The 20,817-nt window shown below is 40.6% G+C and overlaps 1 protein-coding gene across 4 annotated transcripts in view; it reads left to right on the forward strand.

The window, feature by feature from the left end:
* The window catches only part of lmcd1 (LIM and cysteine-rich domains 1), a 24,617-nt gene extending 4,669 nt beyond the window's left edge, over positions 1 to 19,948 (forward strand). For 2 of the 4 annotated variants that reach the window (XM_079682665.1, XM_079682666.1), the window contains exons 2-7: positions 10,708 to 10,793; positions 11,361 to 11,616; positions 13,258 to 13,407; positions 14,079 to 14,330; positions 15,082 to 15,300; positions 16,603 to 19,948. In XM_079682665.1, the coding sequence (XP_079538791.1) occupies positions 10,708 to 10,793; positions 11,361 to 11,616; positions 13,258 to 13,407; positions 14,079 to 14,330; positions 15,082 to 15,300; positions 16,603 to 16,713 (1,074 nt within the window). In that variant the 3' untranslated portion in view covers positions 16,714 to 19,948. Of the gene's footprint in view, positions 1 to 3,003; positions 3,137 to 10,707; positions 10,794 to 11,360; positions 11,617 to 13,257; positions 13,408 to 14,078; positions 14,331 to 15,081; positions 15,301 to 16,602 lie in introns of those variants that run through there. The other 2 variants (XM_079682667.1, XM_079682664.1) reach the window with 2 other exon arrangements.
* Positions 19,949 to 20,817: the final 869 nt, after the last annotated feature.

Below are 20,817 nucleotides of genomic sequence, written 5' to 3' on the forward strand. Positions count from 1 at the left end.
CGCATCACCGTCCCTGGAACATAGCAAAACATGCCTATCTTCCCTGACGGGATGAAGGCTGGGAACAATACATACCCAGCCGCTGTGAGAAAGTGGAGACGAAGGTCCCACCTTGCCCAGCGATCATAGAAGGGAAACAGCAGCTCTCTGCGTGTCAGACAGGAGAGCGCCCAGCTGGATCCCTGACGTCACTCACTCTGACAAGACACTCCGTACCAAAAATGCGTCAGAGGAAAAAAAAAAGGAAACATCCCTCTCATAAGAGGGGAAAAGGGCCGCTCTCCGCGTGCCGAGAGGCAGGAGAGAGGCGCACAGCTGGATCCCTGACGTCACTCACTCTGACAGGACACTCCGTACCGGGTGTGTCAGAGAGGAATGGGAGACATCCCTCAAATACAATTGAATAAATGAACAGGGGGAAGACCAAGATGCAGCAGTGCAAATGTCTTTCACTGACATTCCTCCGTGCAAAGCCGTGGAGGAGGACATTCCTCTGGCGGAGTGCGCATTGATGTTCTCCGGGGGATCCACCCTATGAGGAGACATAAGCCTGTGACACAGCTTCACACAGCCAGTGTGACAGCCGTTGTGCAGACAGAGGCTGCCCGATCGAGCGCTCTCCATAGTGCACAAACAGGCGCTGAGAATGGCGCAAGGCAGCCGTGCGCGCCACTAGCAGGACAGCGCGCGCACAGGACAGAGGAGATGAGACGCGGCTTCTTCCTCCGACCTGTGAGGAGGGGGACAGAAGCCATCCAAGGTGATCACTCTCGACTCTAAAAGAGCTTTGGCATAAAAGCCGGGTTAGGGCGTAAAACAGCTGAACTGCCATCTTCTTGGCATGACGGCATGACGGCATGACGGAGCCACAGAGAGAGCAGACAAATCACTCACCCTTTTCGCTGATAGAGCCAAAATAAATACTACTTTGGCTGACAACAGTTTAAGGGGAACCTGGTCTAAAGGTTCAAATGGGGCTTTGCTTTAGTGCGCGTAACACCAAAGCCAAATCCCACTGAGGCGCCAGTGAGCGTGACACAGGTCTGAGTCTCCGTACTCCTCGCATAACACGGCTGCTGCGTTCTGCGAGCCCCTCTGTTCAATTCGCCGGGAATATACATTGCTCTGATGGAGAGCAACGTGTGTGCGCGCCCAGAACAGCTGCCGTCTGGCTGCATTCAGAAGCTGCGCAGATCGTACTCCTCCCTGGCGATTGAGGTAGGCTGCTTCCATAGCCGTGGCCTGTTGTCTGTGCGAATCAACACATTGATTGTACAGCAACGGGGCGACTCAGAAAAATAGCGGAGTAAAAACCGCGCAAGACACTGTTCCTGGCATGACAGGAGTGTTTCTTGTACCCCATGGAGCTGCTGGGGGGGAGAGGCTTCTCTGTGATGTGCCGTAATGGTCGTCATGGTGACGAGCCAAGCCATCACCGCCGCTGCCCGTGGGGCAAAAGGGCTGCGAGGGAGTTTCCACACGCTGCATTTCACTCCGTCTCTCATCATGAGGCGCGTACACGCCCAGGGGATGAGAGGTGTGTGCAGTGCTGCCCATATGAGGCGTTAAGGGTGCTCATGGGTTTATTAAGGCCGTGTGTACGAGGCGTATCTCGGACAGAAGAATGCCGCAAGCTCTGTAGTTTATTAACCAACAGGTTAAAACCAGGCTTCTGCAGCGAGCCCCGCTGTCTACTAATCGACAGATTAGTGGCAGCCGGCTTAATTAGCGTGCTCTGAAATGTATTAACCGACAGGTTAAAACCAGGCTTTAGCAAGAGGCCTGCTGGATATTATCAGCTGGTTTACACAGGGCGTGAGGCAACCCAAGGTGGGCTTGGACCGAAAGGGCTGCGCGGGGGCCTCCACATGCTGCGTTTCACTCCGGCTGTCATCATGAGGCGTGTACACGCTCAGGGGATGAGTGGAGGTGTGTGCAGTGCTGCCCACATGAGGCGTTATATAACGGCGCTCATGGGTTTATTATGACCGTGTGTAGGAGGCGTATCTCGGACAGAGGAATGCCGCGAGCTCTGCAGGTTATTAACCGAGGTTAAAACCGGCAGGCTTCTGCAGCGAGCCCTGCTGTCTACTAAATCAACAGATTAGTGGCAGCCGGCTTAATTAGCGAGCTCTGCAGTTTATTAACCGATAGGTTTTTAAAACCTTTTGTTTGCTTATACTAGAATAACTAACACCTGTCTGGTTCTGGTGAGATGATGACCATCCTGGCCAAAGTTAGAGATAGGGTGCCAAATCCAGCAGCCGAAACACCAGTTTTTCCAGATTTAGATGCCCCCTTTAAAAGTGAAAGTACTAGTACTATATACTTCAACTCTTTTACATTTTTATACCAATTTTGTAGCTGTCTAAATGTATCTGACAACTTTAGTTACTACTTACATGCACATTAGAGTTTAAAAAACCTATAATGGTCTTATAAAACAACGAGCAAATGTTATACAGTAAATGAAGCCACCGGACATAAGAAAGTGTAAAAACGTTCTCTACCTCAGTTGGCTGCAATATTTAAAAGCTACTTGCATCAATAATGTTTTCCATAATATATAGAGAGTACAGTTCTTTATTAAATCAACTTTACTCCCCCGGGAACCTGTAATGTTTGACAAAGCAAAACAGAGTCAGAAAGAGAAGCAGAGGTGAACAAAGTAGCTCACTGTAAGGCAGAAAGTGGAGACTTAAAGAAGAATCAGGAGGTGAAGAATTCTTCTGAGTTCATGTTGCAGAGGGTGGAGAAGTAGAGCAGGACGAATCAGGAGGGGAGAGTGAAGAAACAAAGAAAACAGGAAATAAAGTCCACAGCTGAAGAGGAGAAAGGTGTTGCAAGTTCATCAAAGTAGAAAAAAGGGAAAGAAAGTGAAGTGCGACCAGAAAAAGACCTTGCAGTGACAGGCAAAAGACAAGCTGATGTTTTGCAGCAGGGAGAAGATGAAAGTCTAGACGGTTAAATTGCAGGGGGGTGTGGAGAGGAGCGGCGGCAGGAGTGAATGTGGGCGGGGGGAGAGGAAGTGTGGCCGACAGGGGAGGAATTTAAAGCCCCATTGTTCTGGAAGAGCAGAGGCAGAAGGAGCAGACACACTCCGGACGATATGGACGTGAGCTCAGCCATGGAGAAGGTAGGAAGCATTTACATCTGTGCAGCTGAGACTCTTATTCATAAATACTTCCAGATGTTCATCGGCACAGAGAGGAGGTCAAGGTTCAGAGGTGTAGATATTCTGTTGATGGAGGTCTGGAGACACTTCAATAAACCTTCTCTCTATCTCAGCTGGTAGGATTTGAGCTGCTTTTAAAATCAGAGGTGGAAAAAGTACTGAAACGCTATGGTTTAAAAAGCTCCATTAGAAGTACAGTTCCAGGATTCAAAAATATGACTCAAGTACAAGCAGTATTATCAGCAACATGTACTTAAATGCTTTTCCAGAGGTATTTTAACAACATGTTGTGATATTTCTTCACCCTTTTTTATGAAATGTCTTCTCTTCCATTTTTTTCTTGTATGTTAATTGTCAGGTCACGCAAGACCTTGTTCAGAGAAAAATGTCTAAACAAAGTAAATGTTCCCGTATGAAATATGCCGTTTCAGCATCAGAATATTCTTAAGATATGGATCTAATATTTACTGTGTTGATTGTGGGGCAAAGGAACAGGTCAAAAACTGTTTCCATGTTACTTCTCTCATTGGAGTTAATCAAATCAGACCTGCTGCTAGTCTCCTAAAGAAGTGGGGCAGTGGCAAAGAAAATGTGCTCTCAGTGCAGCGACTTCTTCCTTCCTTTATAACAAGCGGTGTCCAACGCAGAGGCTATTTTTTGATTGCAATTTCCAATTGGATAAATTCTTAAAAAATAAAATAGACTCAAAGATGACCCCAACTTACTTAAGCTAAATGATTTAATGGCATTTTAAGTTGCCTCTCATCAACATGCCAAGAGTGGTGGACAGTCACTTATTTAACTACTGTACTGAAGTACAATTTTAATTTAATTGTGCTCTATTCAAGTATTTCCATTGTCTGCTACTTTATACATTTACAACTCTAAATTGCAGAGGTAATTACTTTACTTTTTACTCCATCTACTTTGTTAACTTTGGTTTATTTCCCTATTTGGTTTAATAATACAATTAACAACTACTGTGACATGTCTCCATGCTTTAATGTTCAAAAAGCTCTTTATTTTTCTCATACTGCCTGTGCTGCAGCACCTCTGTTCACCCTCTGTTTGAAACCAGAGCCCAGTCTGCTCTGATTGGTTAGCTGGCCGGCCCTGTTGTGATTTGTCAACCGCTTAGCGATGTACCGCCCCTTAGCCTATCATGTACAATGTGTTGGAGAACTAGCCAATAGAAGCACAAGTGTTACGTAGTGATAGCACTATGTTCAGGAAGTAAACAATAGATTCCAATGGAGGCGCTTCATGCAGGGGGGGAGTGTGTGGGAGAAAACTTCCTTCCGGAGGGAACTTTTGGATTTGAGCCTTTGCAGACCATTTACTTGCACAAAAACCTATAGAACACTACAGGGAAGGGAAACCCCAAAAAGAAGAATAGAACCTCTTTAAGATAAGGACAGAAAATCACAGGGTATCAGAACATGAAATATTCAAATGAGCATCTCCTTGTGACAGAGTATTTCTACACTGTGGTGTCATTACTTTTGTTTAAGTAATAGAGCACTTCTTCCACCTCTGATTTGTATTTATCACGTCGGTTCTCTGACCCGCATTAGACTCTTAAATATATGTTTATGTCACTTGGATAATCTCCCACGCTTGTTCTCAAACAGCTGGAGATGTGTAGTTCGGTCAGTGAAGGTAATCCACCATGACCTGATCCTCCCACTGGGTCGGTTCTGGCGCCGCTCAGATCCGTCCTGTGATCCGTCCTCTGGTCGTTTGCTTAGAGGTCAGTGTGAGGAGGACAACCTGACGGATCAGTGTCACCTGTCGGGGGGGGGGGGGGGTCCTGATCCTCCCTATCCCTCTGCTGGAAAAACTGCCATCACCAGGATGGAAATAACCCACCACACACACAAGGTCTTTGGGTTTTGGACTGATAAAACAAAACATATAAAAACATCACTTTGCACTGTACCGATTCTGATTACTTTTTTTCTGATAAAGAATAAGTTGCTTAATTAAGTTGAAAATAATCGTCAGATTGTATGTATGTAACAGGGACGTTTACTGACAACCTGTTAAACCTGTGTAAAGGTTGTAGTTTGGTTGTTTTATGGTCATGGCAGTGAAAGATGAATTGCTCCTTTTTCAAAAAACATGGAGAATGGATTCCTTTCCGCAGAGGAGTTCAAAGAAAGAATGTGTTTTAACATACAGTTTATAGGAAACAATCCTATCTTTCTCTCCCTGGTATCTTTTGTTTACACTTTCAAATAGTGAATGTGCTCTTTACTGTAAATCTCAGCTCATTATGTAGCGCAGGAAATACCCATGATGCCATGAGACAGAGTTGTGGACATTAAAGAGGGTCACTGTTTGCTTCTTTGACCTCCAGCCTCTTATCTCAGCGTTTCCTGCTGTAACCGTCACATAGCCAACATGTTTGACATTGCTCAGCTTCACCTTATCTCACTCCTAAATATAGAGCTGACACGTTTCCCTCTTTCTGAAAAAATGCATTTATAGTTTGGCTGGTGTTATTTGGCCGACGCTCAGCAGCTAATAATACTGAACTGTTCCGCTTTCATGGTTAAAAAAGGAATGAAAGAGAGGTACAGGGATTCAGGTGCTGAACTACAATGAATTGTATACATAGTAAATACATATTGTACTCAAACTATACTTCCTTGCACTTTCATTGTAATTAAAAAAAACTGCAACTGCACACCATTAAAATGTATATCCATTTTATATATTATGTTTCAGTAGTAGGTTGGTTAATACAGTTTATTTTAACTTATTATATTCTGTATATTATCCTTCCACTTTTTATTTGTATACATTTTTTATTTTGGGGTTAGAAGTTACATTTTATCACATGTTTGACTCATTTTGCAATGCCTTCTAAACGTGCTGCTGCATCAAATCAATTTACCAATATGGGATCATTACATTTAATTTAATCTAACACTAATCTAATAATAGCTAATTTCCTTTCACAAAAGACAGTTATTTTGTCTTGAAGGACAACATGTTATTTGCTGCAAACAAGACACACATCACACACCAGAATATAAGAGCTCAATAGATACGATGAACTCACCTTAGTATAAGCGTCAGCATTCTGGCCTGTTTTGAACTTTCGATGCCACTTATTCTAATTTTCATTGGATATAGGAATATTTTGCTACATACATTTGTTTCCAGACATAACGAGATGCAACAGATTGTGTGTCATAATGCCACATTTGCAACAAGACAAACAGGGCAATGCCACTCAATCAGTTTTCGAAACAAGAAAAGATACAAATGTTGACGAATTGAAGTATTTGGGAGCCACGCTTACCAACTGGGAAACTATATCAAAACATCTGTTTACAAACTCTCACACAATGAATACAGTAAAAACTAAGTTTATATTAAAGTTATGCTCACTTTTTCCCAAATACAAGTCATTTATGTTAGAGGCCTTTGTGTGAGACTGGTTTCATGAAGTGTATGTGTGTTATGATTCCATTATGCTCCTAATTTATTACTTCTAAATAAACACAGATAGGACAATATGATAATACAACTTCACAAAGAGACATACAAGGCCCCAGAAAAAATGGGAAAAGGACACTTGGGAAACTCTTATTTGGATGTGTGTTCACAGGTAAATTAGAATTTCTAGCAATCACAAAGGAATGATGTAGAGATCTGTCAATGTAACTCCGACTCATCATTACATCATGACGTGCTGTGTTGTGATGCAGGATGAGTAACGGCTTTATTTCTTGTTAGTTTGGGGGAACTCTTGAGTCACGTCTGCTCTCACTGTGACTCCCACCAGTGTCAAAGTGAGAGCAGACGCTCCGACAAAAACACACTTATGCAAACAGTCTGCCTTTTCTACAGGAACAGAGTAGTTTTAGTGGGAGGTATCTTTAGACTTACTTCCTGGTAACCTTCAATGAAAGAAGCACTTCAATAAAAGTATTTGAACCACAAAATAAAAATAAAAATACTCTGTGTCCTGCATTCAAAATCCGTCTTAAACGGGCCCAGGGTTTCATATTTGTATTTAGTGCCTCTACTGGGACATGTCTCCCGGTTTTAATGTTCAAAAAGCTCTTTATTTGTCTCGTACTGTTTTTATCTGTCTTTTCACCCTCTGTCTGAAACCAGAGCCCAGTCTGCTCTGATTGGTTAGCTGCTGGATCTGTTGTGATTGGTCAACCGTTTAGAGATGTTATATATATATATATATATAGCACACTACAGGGAAGGGAACACTTTGAAAAGCATCATACAGCCTCTTTAAGTAAAAGTAAAAAAGTATTAGCTTCATAATATACCTAAATTACCAAAAGTTAAAGGACTAATATGCAGAAAGGCCAAATTCAAGAATATTACAATATTGGTGACAATGATACATTTATTTAATTTTGCAGCTGATAACGGAGCTTATTTAAATGACTTTATATTCTGCTGGGCAGTTTATATAATATAGTACTATATTATTGTTTGAATTTTTATCTTTCATAATTCAATAGTAGATTAATACTTGTAAATATATATTTTAAAGTAGCGCAAAACGTAGATACTCAAGAAAATACTTTAGAAATTGTACTTGAATACAGTACTTGAGTAAATGTAGCTACTTTCCCACACTGCTAGGACCACACTAACAGTTATAAACCCGTTCTGTCATTTAGTGTGTTCCTGAGGGATGTAATGACATTTCTTCTTCAGCTGTTTCTATTGCAGCCGCTGTCACTTTGACCTTTTCAACACAGACACATCAACAGCCTCTTCACCGTCACACACACATTACACACACTCTCTTCATACCTCTAAACACACTCATCTGTCCTCTCTCACACCAGTGACTGTCGGTCTGGGTCTGTTTCTCCTCGTGGGAGTATGATGATGAAGATGAAAGAAAATCTCATAGATTTAAGTTTAGGTAAACAAATGTCAGTGCCGCGTGATGATGACATCATAGTGTTAGCTGGAGGCAAAACAAAAGAATGACTGTCGTTAGAGTGAAACAGCAGCTCATATTGTAGGTCACTATTGTGGAGGAGTGTGTGTCTCTATATATAAATATAGAGGGAATATTGAGGTGTCTGAAGAGCTTGTTATTCCCAAATGACAGACGGATGGGAGGAGAGGTCTGTCAGCAGCAGGGCGATTTAGCACAACAGTCATCAGGTTTCCTGCCAGAGGATTTTGAAACAGTCACTCATTATCCCTGAGTATTGTTCCCTAGCTTGCATACACACACATGTACAGTTAAATTGACCTTGTGTTAAGGAAAGGGAGTGTTATGTGTTTTAAATACTCTCTAAGTCCTGACAGCAATCAATAAATCAAATGCTCGGAAAAAAACCAAGTCGAAAAGACTATTATTAGTTTGTGCAATATTTTCATTTGTTCTGAAGTCATTGTGATGACCAGTCTTCCATAACTGCTAGCTTGAAAGTTGTGGGTACTAGTGGTGGAAGAAGTATTCAGAAGCTTTACTTGAGTAAAAGTATACATCATGTCAAAAATACTCCATTAAAGTAAAGGTTCTGCATTCAAAATCGTACTTAAAGGTCCCATGTCATGCTTTTCCGGTTATTACCCATCCCCTTGTGTGTTAGGAAGGTTTTTCTGCATCTAAACGGTCTGCAAAGTCACAAACCCTCAAAGTCCACCCTGTAGCGAGTACAACTCTAACACAGAAAAGACCTGTCTGTGCTGCTCCAGAGCGCCTCGTTGAAGATTTCTCTTTTTCTTCCTGGGTACAGTGACGTGCCCATACCCAAATGGACCAAATGTTTGTTGTGACTAATGCTTATACTAGAAGTGTAGTCTGGAAAAGGATAGTGGGCTTTTTCTTTTCTTCTTACTGTATATATAAAAGTACAAGAAAGCTTAGAAAATGTGAGTTACAGGAAAGAGGAGAAAACAATTAAATAGTGAAAAAGCTGAAGGAGATATAAATATATTATGATGGTAGTGTGACTGAGGAGGATAAGGAGGAAAATACAAAATGGAGCACAGGGACTGATAAGTACTGAGATAATGATGATGTCACCGGGTGGAGCAATGAGATCATCCACTATACGTGTGTGTGTGTGTGTGTGTGTGTGTGTGTTAACTCCCTTTCTTCCTCCCACACTTACTCAAAAAAGTTAGAAACATAATTTCTTCTTTCCCATCAATCACGTGCTCTCATGTCAGAATAATCGTCACTACTCCGAACTGTTATCTTAACTCTTCAGAGACACTTTACTGCACAGGAAGCACTGCATTTTGTGTTCAAGCTAAATGACTTGAAGCAGGACATTTCCTAAAACAACTGTTCACTGTAGTATTTAACAGACAAACTAGAAATAGAGAATTGGTTGGGGACTATTTTCAGCGGCGGATTAATTAATTTGGCTCAGTGCTTCCAGGTTAAGTTTAGGGGTGATGTTGGATAATTAAACTCAAACGTTTTCACACTAGCTTTCACTGGCTTCGCCACCCCAAAGAAGTTGGTGGAATATTTTATGAATCTAGAGTCAAAAATGAAGGTTCAGGTTTTTTTTTAATTCACTTTCACTTTCACTCTAAATTGGCAACAGATTACTTTTCAACCTTTTCCCGTCAAGCGTTCACATGTGGTATTGTTGTTTGGGCTGAAGCTGCAAAGAAAAACCAAACCACTATCTGTTTCCCTCAGCCCCTACTGGCTACGAGTTTTGTAGAACACCATCGACTATTACTGACTTTAAGCGATCTGGGGAGCTATCTATTCTAGCACTAATTTACTCAAATAAAACTTCTAGTTGGAAAATACTTGAAAACAATGCAGAATAAGCACTGCATTTTGTTTTCCAGCTTTGTGCCGCATATCAGACCTTTATTTTCATTTTGTTTTTGTAATTTAAGTGCATTTAAAGGGATTAAGTCAAATAGAGAGCAGAATATGTGTGTTCATGTCACCTAGTGGAACAGTGTGGGTTGTTGATGTGTTTATTGGAACATCGATGGAGCTCTATGGTACAGAAGATCAGGTCTTTATACATACACTCAGTACAGTAATACAAAGTAGATTATCCCCAGACTCATACCTTACAAAGTCAACACATTTCAATTATGAGATAAGTGTTTCATTATTTTTGACTTATGGAAGAAAACATTTCTTATTTTCATCATTCCAACACTTTATTTTCCTGCTGTACAAATATTTTGGACCTTAATTTAGGCTTTTTTCAGGTTGACTTCTGATCTTAGATGTTCTTAATTTAGGTTTCTTATATGGTAGAAACCTAATGGACTGTACCTCACAGGATCAGAGTTAGCCTCAATAATGATAATAATATGAATAATTATAGTATTAACCTTTGGAAATGAGTTATGAAGTGTTTTACAAAGACATAAAGAGAACAGACAATACACAAAATGTAATGTATTCAGTAATAATGAAAAGTGAGGTATGATAAATAACAGAAAATACAAGAGATTCAAGAGAAAAGCTATTCTGAAAAAAGGGTTTTGAAGAGAGAGGTTTGAGAAAACAATGTGTATCATGACTGGTGTTTTTGTTTCAGATGTCTATGAAGCAGAGTACAGCAGGGGCAGCCGTCTGCCATGTATGTGAGGCGAGCTGCTCTGGATACCAGCCACATTCCTGGAGGTATACTGCTTTTTATTCTATTATCATTTCTCTCTGCCAGAAAAAAGAAGAGAGAAAAAAAGAATGCTGTACACACTCTTTGTGGTTTCTCTTCGCTCTCTCAACGACTCTCTGCTATTAAAGGAAGTTGTTGGTGGTTTTGCAAACTTCTAGCCCGTTGAGAGTCTGCTGTTCTGCACCAACAAGCTTAGACTACATGGACAAAAGAAAGATGTCTGTTTTCTTACACCAAAACACTAATTGTCAGTTTCTAAAGCCGGGAAGACCATGAGGGATGATGTCCCACTCATTTGTTTACTGTTAGCTCCATTAGCGTTGCACCACTTTCTTAACTGAAAACATCATTTCCCTATATTAAAGCGATTTGGCTCCGTGACAAAACCCTAAGTTTACGAGTTTATTTCTTGTTTCAGAATTTCCAATTTCTTTTTCAAAACATTACCTCATCCCTGTTTTTTTTTAAATAAAAACCTACATTGGCTCTTCCTTAGAAAACCCTTTGCAAGTCGATGAATTAACATTTTCCTTAAATATCTTTCTCTACTTATTCTTTATTTACCTGTGCAGAAAAGCTTGTATCAGCTGTGGCTGTAGCGCGGTGGACCATGCTCCGGGGAGTGACCTTGAAGATGACCAGCGAATGGGACGCCTGCTCTCAGACTCCCCGTGCTCCCACCTGACAGTGAAAGTCAAAGGAGGCGGTGGCCTTCGCATATACAAGAGGAACCGCATGATCGTGACCAATCCAGTGGTGTCGCGTAAAGACCCGACCTTCAACACCACGACGTACGACTGGGCGCCGGCCGGACTCCACCAAACACTGGTGAGGATCCGTGGGAAGATCAGGAAGTTGGATGCTCTTGTGAAGTTGAGAAAGCTTGTAAAGTCACATTTTCTATAGCAGATTTTCTTTGAGGCTGAGATCTGAGGACTTTGAAGGACAATGCTTTGTGTTTAAAATAAATCAGTTTGTTAAGTAACTTCAGCTACGGACATAACATTATGTGATATTGTACATCAATATTGATATAATGTCTCAGAAATGAACACACATTTTATAAAACTTGTAACATTTAATGCAATAGCAAGGAGTAAATTGTCTATAACCGAACTTCAAAACGGTTGCAGGACTTGCATCCCCAGCACTCAGCTAAAGGCACACTCATCTTCCATATGATGACGTTAGGCAGTCTCATAGTTGTCATCAACCACCGAAATTCACTATGGGGTATTTACAGACAGATTTCATGTTGTAGAACAAAACGTTAAAATCTTTTCAGCTTGTTTAACCATAGACCATGTTTCAGGCTGCTAACCAAAAACACTTTCAAAAAACACTTACTTAAGACAAAGCAACCCGGGGGCTTAAAATGCCAACTCCTTTCAGGTTTCAGGGCTCATTCCTGCACCACTTTATTGGTGTTCTGGTTCTGACGAATCAGTATCTGGAACAAATGTAAGACCAGTCCTCAGTTCCTTGTCTTTCATGTTTGTTTTTATCCTACTTTGTGCATGCACATGCTCACAAACATAAACAACTTTTTCCCCCATCCTAGAGGTTTAGCAATGGGATTGATCACTATACTCATCAGTATGGTTAGTTTCTGCAGCTCTTTGTGTGTTGAACAGTGTAGGCCGTCTGGTTGTCATTAACAGATGTTTCATGTTTCACATCTATCATTATAAGGATGACAGTGGTTATTGAGGGCTGCGGTCTGGAAAACCTTCCCCTAAAAACTAAATGTTGTTTGCCTAATGTTTTTCCACTTTAAATGATGCTGCTAGTAAGAAACCTAGTCAAAACATACTTCTACTTCATCTCCTGCTACTATACTGTATGTCTACTAATTCTCAGAGGCAAATATCTTTACTTACTTACTTATTATAATACAATATTAGCACCAATGACAATGAGTCATTTTACTTTCATACATTTACTAAAGTAAACGTTTAAATGCAGGACTTTCTATTTACTTATTTGTAACAGAGTATGTAATTCACAACTGCTTTCTATGTTATGAATTACATGAGTTATGAATTGTTTGTCCACCTTTGTTGCAGCTGTAGACTGTTAGTCATTATCTTAAGGACAACCCACAGTTATGTCACTGACAACACCTAAATCTCAAAAAGTATTATGAACATTTCCTCAAGTCAATCTGAAGTCAACAAGCTATGTTGGCAAGGGCTAGGCAGTCATATGTCTTACAGTATGTTTTACAGACTGCAATAGAAGTACAAATGTCGATAAATTGAACTTGTGAGGTAGAGGTTTTTTAGTTTACATATTTCCTTTTTTCCATGTTCTATATTTATGATACATTTGATGATGAATTTGGCATTGAAAGTTCATCAGACAATTCTTAACTCAACATACTAACAACTAGTGAAAAATGCAAGCTGCTATAAAATGAAAAGCTGCAGTAAAACTAACCCAAAGTAAACTCCCCCTGATCCTCTTCAGGCCATGCAGTACATGGAGCTCATCCCGGAGAGTCTTCGTCCCGTCTTGGGGACAGACGGAGCATTGGAGCGGCACAGGCAGCTCCTCGGTCAGCTCCCTGCCTACGATCAGGACCCCATGAAGTGTCAGAGCCTCGCCACCGACGAGGAGGTACATCACTCCAAACACTATGTATTTCTTAAGCTGTATGTAAACTAACCAATATACCTTAAATGAATACCTTAACCCTAGGGTGATCAGTTTAGATGGTTTGGGATCATTTACATTTTTATCCTGGCTTCTCTGACTCCTGCAAACTCAAAACACATCATCATCTTGAGGTGATGAAGCTTCATGGAAAAACAAGTGAAGAGGTACCAGCTTTTGTGCTTATCTGTGCTAGCACGTCTGTCAATGGCATCTTTTTCTTTGCTGCAAACTTCCGCAACGCAATGACACAACATGCAAACTATCATGGAAGTCATCCCTTTAGGATGGTTTGTGATGAATCCACGCTCATTCAACCGCAGTTTGACCTACAGCCAACTAGTTTGACCTACAGCTAACTAGTTTGACATGACTCATGAGCTTCATGTGCCACAGTGCCGTGACGCCAAAAAGCACATGACTAATTTGGTTAATGAACCAATGATTACAAAATATGTATTTGACACCCCTTTCAGCTAATGATTTGTAAAAGTATTAGGTGATGAATATTTGCACACAGCTTCTCTTTTTATTTATAAAAAAATGTAGTTACTAAAAAGGAGAACCAGAAATCAAACATGTTAGTAAGGTATTCCTTTACATGATATCTCTTACTTTCTGATGTCCTCCTGTAGATTTCCGCCATGCTGCTGTTTGTGCAGGGCTACAAGCAGGAGGTGCTGGGAGTCGGCGAGGTGGCTTTACCTGGCGAGGGTGGAGCTCTGAGGGAAGCGTCCAATCAGAGGATGGCAAAGGAGGCCAAGGACCAAAGCAACAGCGACAAGAAGGATGCTCTGAAGCACCAGGACCACGGCTCAACCAACAACAACAACATCTCAGATGACGGCTCCACTAATGGAACAGATTGCAGCAAGAAGACTGGATATGTAAGGAACATATCCAAAGTGTGTAATTTTCTTCCATCGGTGTCTGCCTATTACAACAATTAGATAAGACAAGGTTTGGTGACATCTTTAAGTAGCTTGGGATCATGGGAGTTGTTGTTTTCAACAAGTAGCTTTTGCCCAGTTTAAATGTTTAAGTGAATACAACTGGTAAAATTACGTTAAAATCAGTGTTTTTTAATTGCTTTTTTGTAGACAAAGTACAGAGCAAATAACTATTTTCTAAGATACAGACATACATTTTTTAAGTGTTTTGAACTTGAAGCCATATTATCCAAAAAGGCCTCTTCTTCTAAAAAACAAACAGTCCAGGTGAGTAAATAAGGTAAAAACACTGAATAAAGCAGTTCTGCATTTAAAGCCAGTAACATTGGAGAGAGGGGCTTCGAGCTAAAGGCTAACCTGTTCTGAGTTTATTTTTCTTAAAACTTCCAGAGTCCAATGATTATAATCCTTCATACAGTTAAAATTTATTTTAAACTCCCAGAATTTAAAAAAGGAGTGGCCTTAGACATGCAAAGGAGATAGAGACGGACCATGATATTGACAACAAAAACAGATTACTCTAGGTTTAAAAGGTGTTGGAAACATTTGGGATAATGTAAGTACACAACTCACAACAACAACAACGACAAAATAATTACATAAGTCTCGTGTTTTTAGAAAAAGCTTCATTTTGTATATTGAATCATGTTGTTGCAGTAATGTGCTTCACAACCTTCTCTTCTCACAGCAGTGCACAGGTTGCCAAGGTGACGTTACCATGGAGAGTCCGGCTGTTTACGCTGAGCGAGCTGGTTATCATGATGCCCTGTGGCACCCCACCTGCTTTGTGTGTGCAGAGTGTGGCCAGGGGTTGGCAGACCTGGTGTACTTCTGGTCCAATCAGAAGCTGCTCTGCGGACGACACTACTGTGAGACGGTGTGGCCGCGGTGTTTAGGCTGTGATGAGGTGAGACCCTTCACGTACACTTCCTTTCCCGCTACATTGTCAAAGAAAATTAGATTTTGTATCTGGTCAGTGGTCAGATACCTCAAATAAGGTCTGTGGTTAACACAAGAGAAGAGATGTTCACATTTTGCCCTACAACATAAAATGTGTCTGTAAATACCCCACTGGTGAATGTCTGAAGCTTTAATGTAATTAAAACGGCGGTTGCTAACAAATGACTAAAAGAGACTGCTAAAACATCATCACACAGACAGTTAGCCACCTTTAGCTTAGCAGTGGTGATGTAACGTGGTGACTTCTGGCGATTGCATTTACGCTTCAAGAATCATAAAAGTGATGTTATTATGTACAGATTATCCTGCTGAACAAAGATTGTTAGCATCATAAATGGGTCTTTAACGCTTTTATCCACAACGACTTATAAATTCTATCAACCACGAGGATACAAATACAGAAAAGCAAGAATTATGCAGCTATTAACTATAAACAGTAGTGGCCCGTGAAAATGCTGACGTCATCGTACGCCTGCTAGATGGCCCTAAGGATTGACCAATCACCATAATGTGATTGGTCAATGCAACAGTTACGTTGCCATTTCTTTCAAGCTACAAGGCCTGCACTGTTGATTCTGAAGGTCTCAGGCTGGTTTATTTGACCCTGCAACACATTCTGACTTAAATGTGATTGGATAACAGCTCCAACAACCATTACTGGCCGGCCCTGGCCAACTTGTGGCCCCACGCAAAATGAAGAACCCTCCGCAAGATGAGGCCCCCTCCGCAAGATGAGGCCCCCTCCACGAGGTGAGGCCCCCTCCACGAGGTGAGGCCCCCTCCACGAGGTGAGGCCCCCTCCGCGAGGTGAGGCCCCACGCAGTCTGCGTGATCGGCCTGTAGGGAGGGGCGGCCCTGGACGCAGCGCAACCGCACGAAACACAGAGAAAAGCCATACAATGAAGAGAATAGACTATTGGAAATAATTAAAAACTTGTTAATGAAAAAACGATATTAAAAGGTTAGTCAGTGATTCTGACCGTGTTTAGGCCAGGAGAAAAGGCCTTGCTTGCCTTGATGGCCCATCAATATACATTTAAACAGGCTATTTGAACAGCTACAGTTATATTTACTGCTCATTAGCATTCATAACTCTTTTCTCAAAAAGAAAAACAAATATATATTTTTGTATTTCTTTTTTCTTATGCCTGATTCAAACATTGAAGAATTCAACTGTAATCTTGACCTTAACTTTATTCTCCAATTGCAAAATAAACGTATCTGTTTTGTCCTGTTTCTCCTCCCTCAGTTGATCTTCTGTCAGTCTTTTCACACGGGGAAAGATGGAAGAACTTGGCATCATCAGCATTACTGCTGCTGGAAGTGCGGACAAAACCTGGATACACCCTGTCAGCACTGAGACACAGTGTTGACTCAATATGGTGATTTAAAAGACTTAGCACTGCTCAAAAACAGAATTATAGGGTAAAAAAAGACAGAAAAAAACAAAACTGTAAATCTGATATCGACTGTGGTGGTTTGCCTGTTATATACAAATACATGAAATGAGTAACAAAATAGTACAGAATTAGTAGCACTTAAAGAGCCTGTGACACGAACCCAACAACTGTTGTGCAATGAAATAGTGGGCTACTAGTAATCTCGAACCGTCAGTTTAAAAAAGAAAAAGCGATACCGTTCCGATAAATATCAATAATTTTGAACATCGCGGGAAAATTCCTTCGACTCATTTTGAGGTTTTGGGGGAAGCCGGAAGTGACGTCAATGCGGGAACGCTTCACTGTGCAGCGAGAGAGCCAAACACGGACAAAGTGTGTTGTCATGCGTAGAAATTGTGAATTACTGAGTTTAGGCACGTTAATAACGTTTTAATGAAGTTGACTACAGTATATTCATATTTGTCAGTGCTTTCATGTCAATTCAGCGAACATAAACATAAATGATCGTGGTGAAGATGATGATTAAATTAGGATTAAAAATCGGTAGTGAGAGCTGCTGAATTTCCTCCCGTCGGATGTGATATAAAAACAAATCGATTATTTTTGTAAACTCAAGTGGATGAAACTACATTTATTAGTGCTTTCATGTCAATTCGGCGAACATATGACACATTAAATGATCGTGAGGATGATGATGTAAAAATCTTTTGTTTGAGCCGGTCTGCATTTCCTGATGAGAAAACAAACCTTAGCTTTTTGTACTAGCAGTGGTGTAGTGGGCGTTGGACGCGGGGGTACGCTGTACCCCCACTTATTTGAAGCATGATTTCTTTTTTAAATAGTCTAATACATCTAAAATCATTGCAAGTGTTATCAGTTGCAAGTGTGTGTTTGTTGTAATAATGACGAAAACATAATAGGCAGATTTCACAGTAATTATAATAAAAACGTAGCTCAAGCATTTATGCAACTTGATTTGAAGCGTGTATGTGTGAGGGGCAGAACTGTGTGTGTAGGGTGACCAGGTGTCCCGCACTGTGCGGGACTGCACACACAGCATTTTTATTATTTGTCCCGTGTCCCAAACATTGAGACTATGTCCCGCATTTGAGTGATAGTCGCACAGAAAGGCCGGATCGGTTCGCTGACATCCGGCACCGCCCTTTATTATTATATTGTCCATACGGCATCATGTAAATTAGGCTGACAGGCGACACAGAGGTCCCCGAAGTGGGCCGATCGGATAAGTCACTAGCACATCCCCCACTCCCCCCGTTGACAATTTACTAGTTGTACCGAAGTGGGCCGGTCGAGAGTCCCGGGCTGATTTTTAGTCCCAGTCCACCACTGGCTACATGACCGTGTGATCGCCCATATTTACGCACCTAATTCCTAAACTTCTAACAGATACAAAATAAACCGATCCTTCAGCCTCATATGAGCTCTCAGACACGTTCAAAATTAAACTGTCATCGCTGTCTGAGCTTGCTGCTGTGTGCGCCATCGTGCATTTACATGCAGATGCTGGGATCCTGAACGGTGCAGCTGGAGCGCTGTGCCCGCATTGACGTCACCCATCATTTGGCGGGACTTGAAGAATCCCCGAGAAGATCCAGGAAATGGTCAACATTGAAGGGCAGATTAATGGTTATCAAAGTACAAATATCCAAAATCAGTTCAGTAACGGTTTTCAAGGGGACAATATTTACTCAAATTGATGGGTTTGGATGATGGGGGGAAATCATGTCACAGGCTCTTTAAAGTCATTACATTTTATTTTCATTTGACAAGTATTTAAAATACTCCAGATGATGTATCAATGTTTAACATACTTAAGATGTCTAGCTGACGTTTAAGCACTCTCAGTCGAGCCTACTGCTTTAAGTACTTAAGGGAATGTTTAGTTGACACAGAAGTGTTTAAAGTACTTACTGGTGGATTTATTATAGCACTTCAAGAACTGACAGTGACTGGAGCCAGATGGTTTTAGATAAAAACAGAAGCAGAATCAGATTTGTGTGTCATTTTAGGAATGATCCAATTATTTGACTTAAAACACAGGGAACTGGACATGCAGAAGGCAGAATTCAAAACTAAAAGTCATAAAGCATCTAACCTAATATAATAAATACATTATGCTTAGTCTTTATCCTTCAAAAACGTTTTTAAAGCAAAATGCCTTTTTTTTAGAAACAAGGAAAATATTTTAGCTAGTAGTGTTTACTAGGTAAATATGTTGCATATAGAAAAAACACTGTTGAATACAATTTACAATGAAAATAAAGGATAGATGCAGATTCTTATGTGAACAGCATTTTCAGGTGATAGGGTTGCAAGATGATACAGTGAAATATAACAAGGAATTTCATATTTAAAGTTGTAATTGTGTGTGTCAGTTTGAAATGTTTTGCCTTGCTTAGCACAAAAACTGGAAGTGTGAGCCTAGCTCGGTAAATAATACAAGTTTTATATGAACACGAGATGAGCTGTTAAACTTTGTCAAGGTAAAATGACGGTCAAGGATTTCTATAAGTCTGTGAACAAAAAATCTGTTTTTCTGAAAAGATAAAATAAGGAATTCCTAGATAAATTATTACCGATGCTGTTAATATAAATTACAGCATTACAAGATTATACTTATAACTGAATTTCACAGTAAAAATGAGAAAAATATGAATGAAATGTTACTGTATTAAAGAGGGCCTCTTTAATACATTAACATTTCATTCATATTCTCTATTATATTTGTTTGGTTTTCCTTTCCTGTCGTGTGTTATATAGGTTTGTTGCATGCAAATCGTCTGCAAAGGCTAAAATCCCAAAGTTGCCTCCAGAGGGAGTAACCAATCGGAGCAGACTGGGCTCTGGTTTAAAACAGAGGGTGAATATAGGTGCTGCAGCACAGGCAGTATGAGAAAAATAAAGAGCTTTTTGAACCTTAAAGCATTGAAACATGTCACAGTAGAGACACTAAATACAAATAGGAACATGAAAATGAGCAGAATAGGTCCTCTTTAAATCAGAAGTGATTCTGTTCATGAAATAATTAAATGTCTTCACCTGTAGGGATTAAAGATAATCTCACACCAGGTTATAGTTGCATGGCGTGTTTTCTTTAAAGAGAGAAGAGAAAATGAAGAGATTTTTGCGTATGATGATGTTTTCACAGCTGAATAAAAGCCATTTCTGATTGAACTTCCTGTTATCTGTTACCATTTTTTAATGAATCAGGAAATCACTAGTTCATGTTGAATGTAATCAGGCGACCCAAACCTGAAGCAGAGCTCTTTTTTTTAAAGTTTTACAAAGGGTGTGTGTGTGTGTGTGTGTGTGTGTGTGTGTGTGTGTGTGTGTGTGTGTGTGTGTGTGTGTGTGTGTGTGTGTGTGTGTGTGTGTGTGTGTGTGTGTGTGTGTGTGTGTGTGTGTGTGTGTGTGTGTGTGTGTGTGTGTGTGTGTGGGTGTGTGTGTGTGTGTGTGTGTGTGGGTGTGTGTGTGTGTGTGTGTGTGGGTGGGTGGGTGGGTGGGTGGGTGGGTGGGTGGGTGTGTGGTGTGTGTAGCAGGTATTTGAAGTATTTCTTGTTTCCCGGCCAGCGTTCCTCTGTAGTTACATCACCCGGCGGACCGTCTGACGGCACTTCTTGAACCATGAATAAAAACCCAGAAAAGGATATTTTGAGTCCCACTATTTGGTCTGCAGAGTTTTATGGCCTTTAATAGCACCCAGCGTCATCAGAGGATATGCAAGACTGAGATCATTTCCTCTGCTTCTATAACCAAGCAGACTTCATTACCTAATCATATTACATATGGTTAATCATGTTATATACACACTCAATTGACATACAACTGCTGATTGTGTTTTATTGCTATGCTTTTTTTAGTTTTAAAGATCCTACTATTGTTATTTAATGTTTAATTTTCTATTTATTTCTGACTTTTTCTATCCTTGAGTTGAGCCCTGGTGACAAATAACTGTGGCCTCTGAGAACCAATAAAAGTGTCTCAACACTTTGATAATGTTTGTAATGTTCATCGGTTTATTGTTAGAATATAAACAATTTGAC

The sequence above is a fragment of the Notothenia rossii genome (genome assembly GCF_949606895.1).
Source record: "Notothenia rossii genome assembly, chromosome: 5".
Classification (NCBI taxonomy): Eukaryota; Metazoa; Chordata; class Actinopteri; order Perciformes; family Nototheniidae; genus Notothenia; species Notothenia rossii.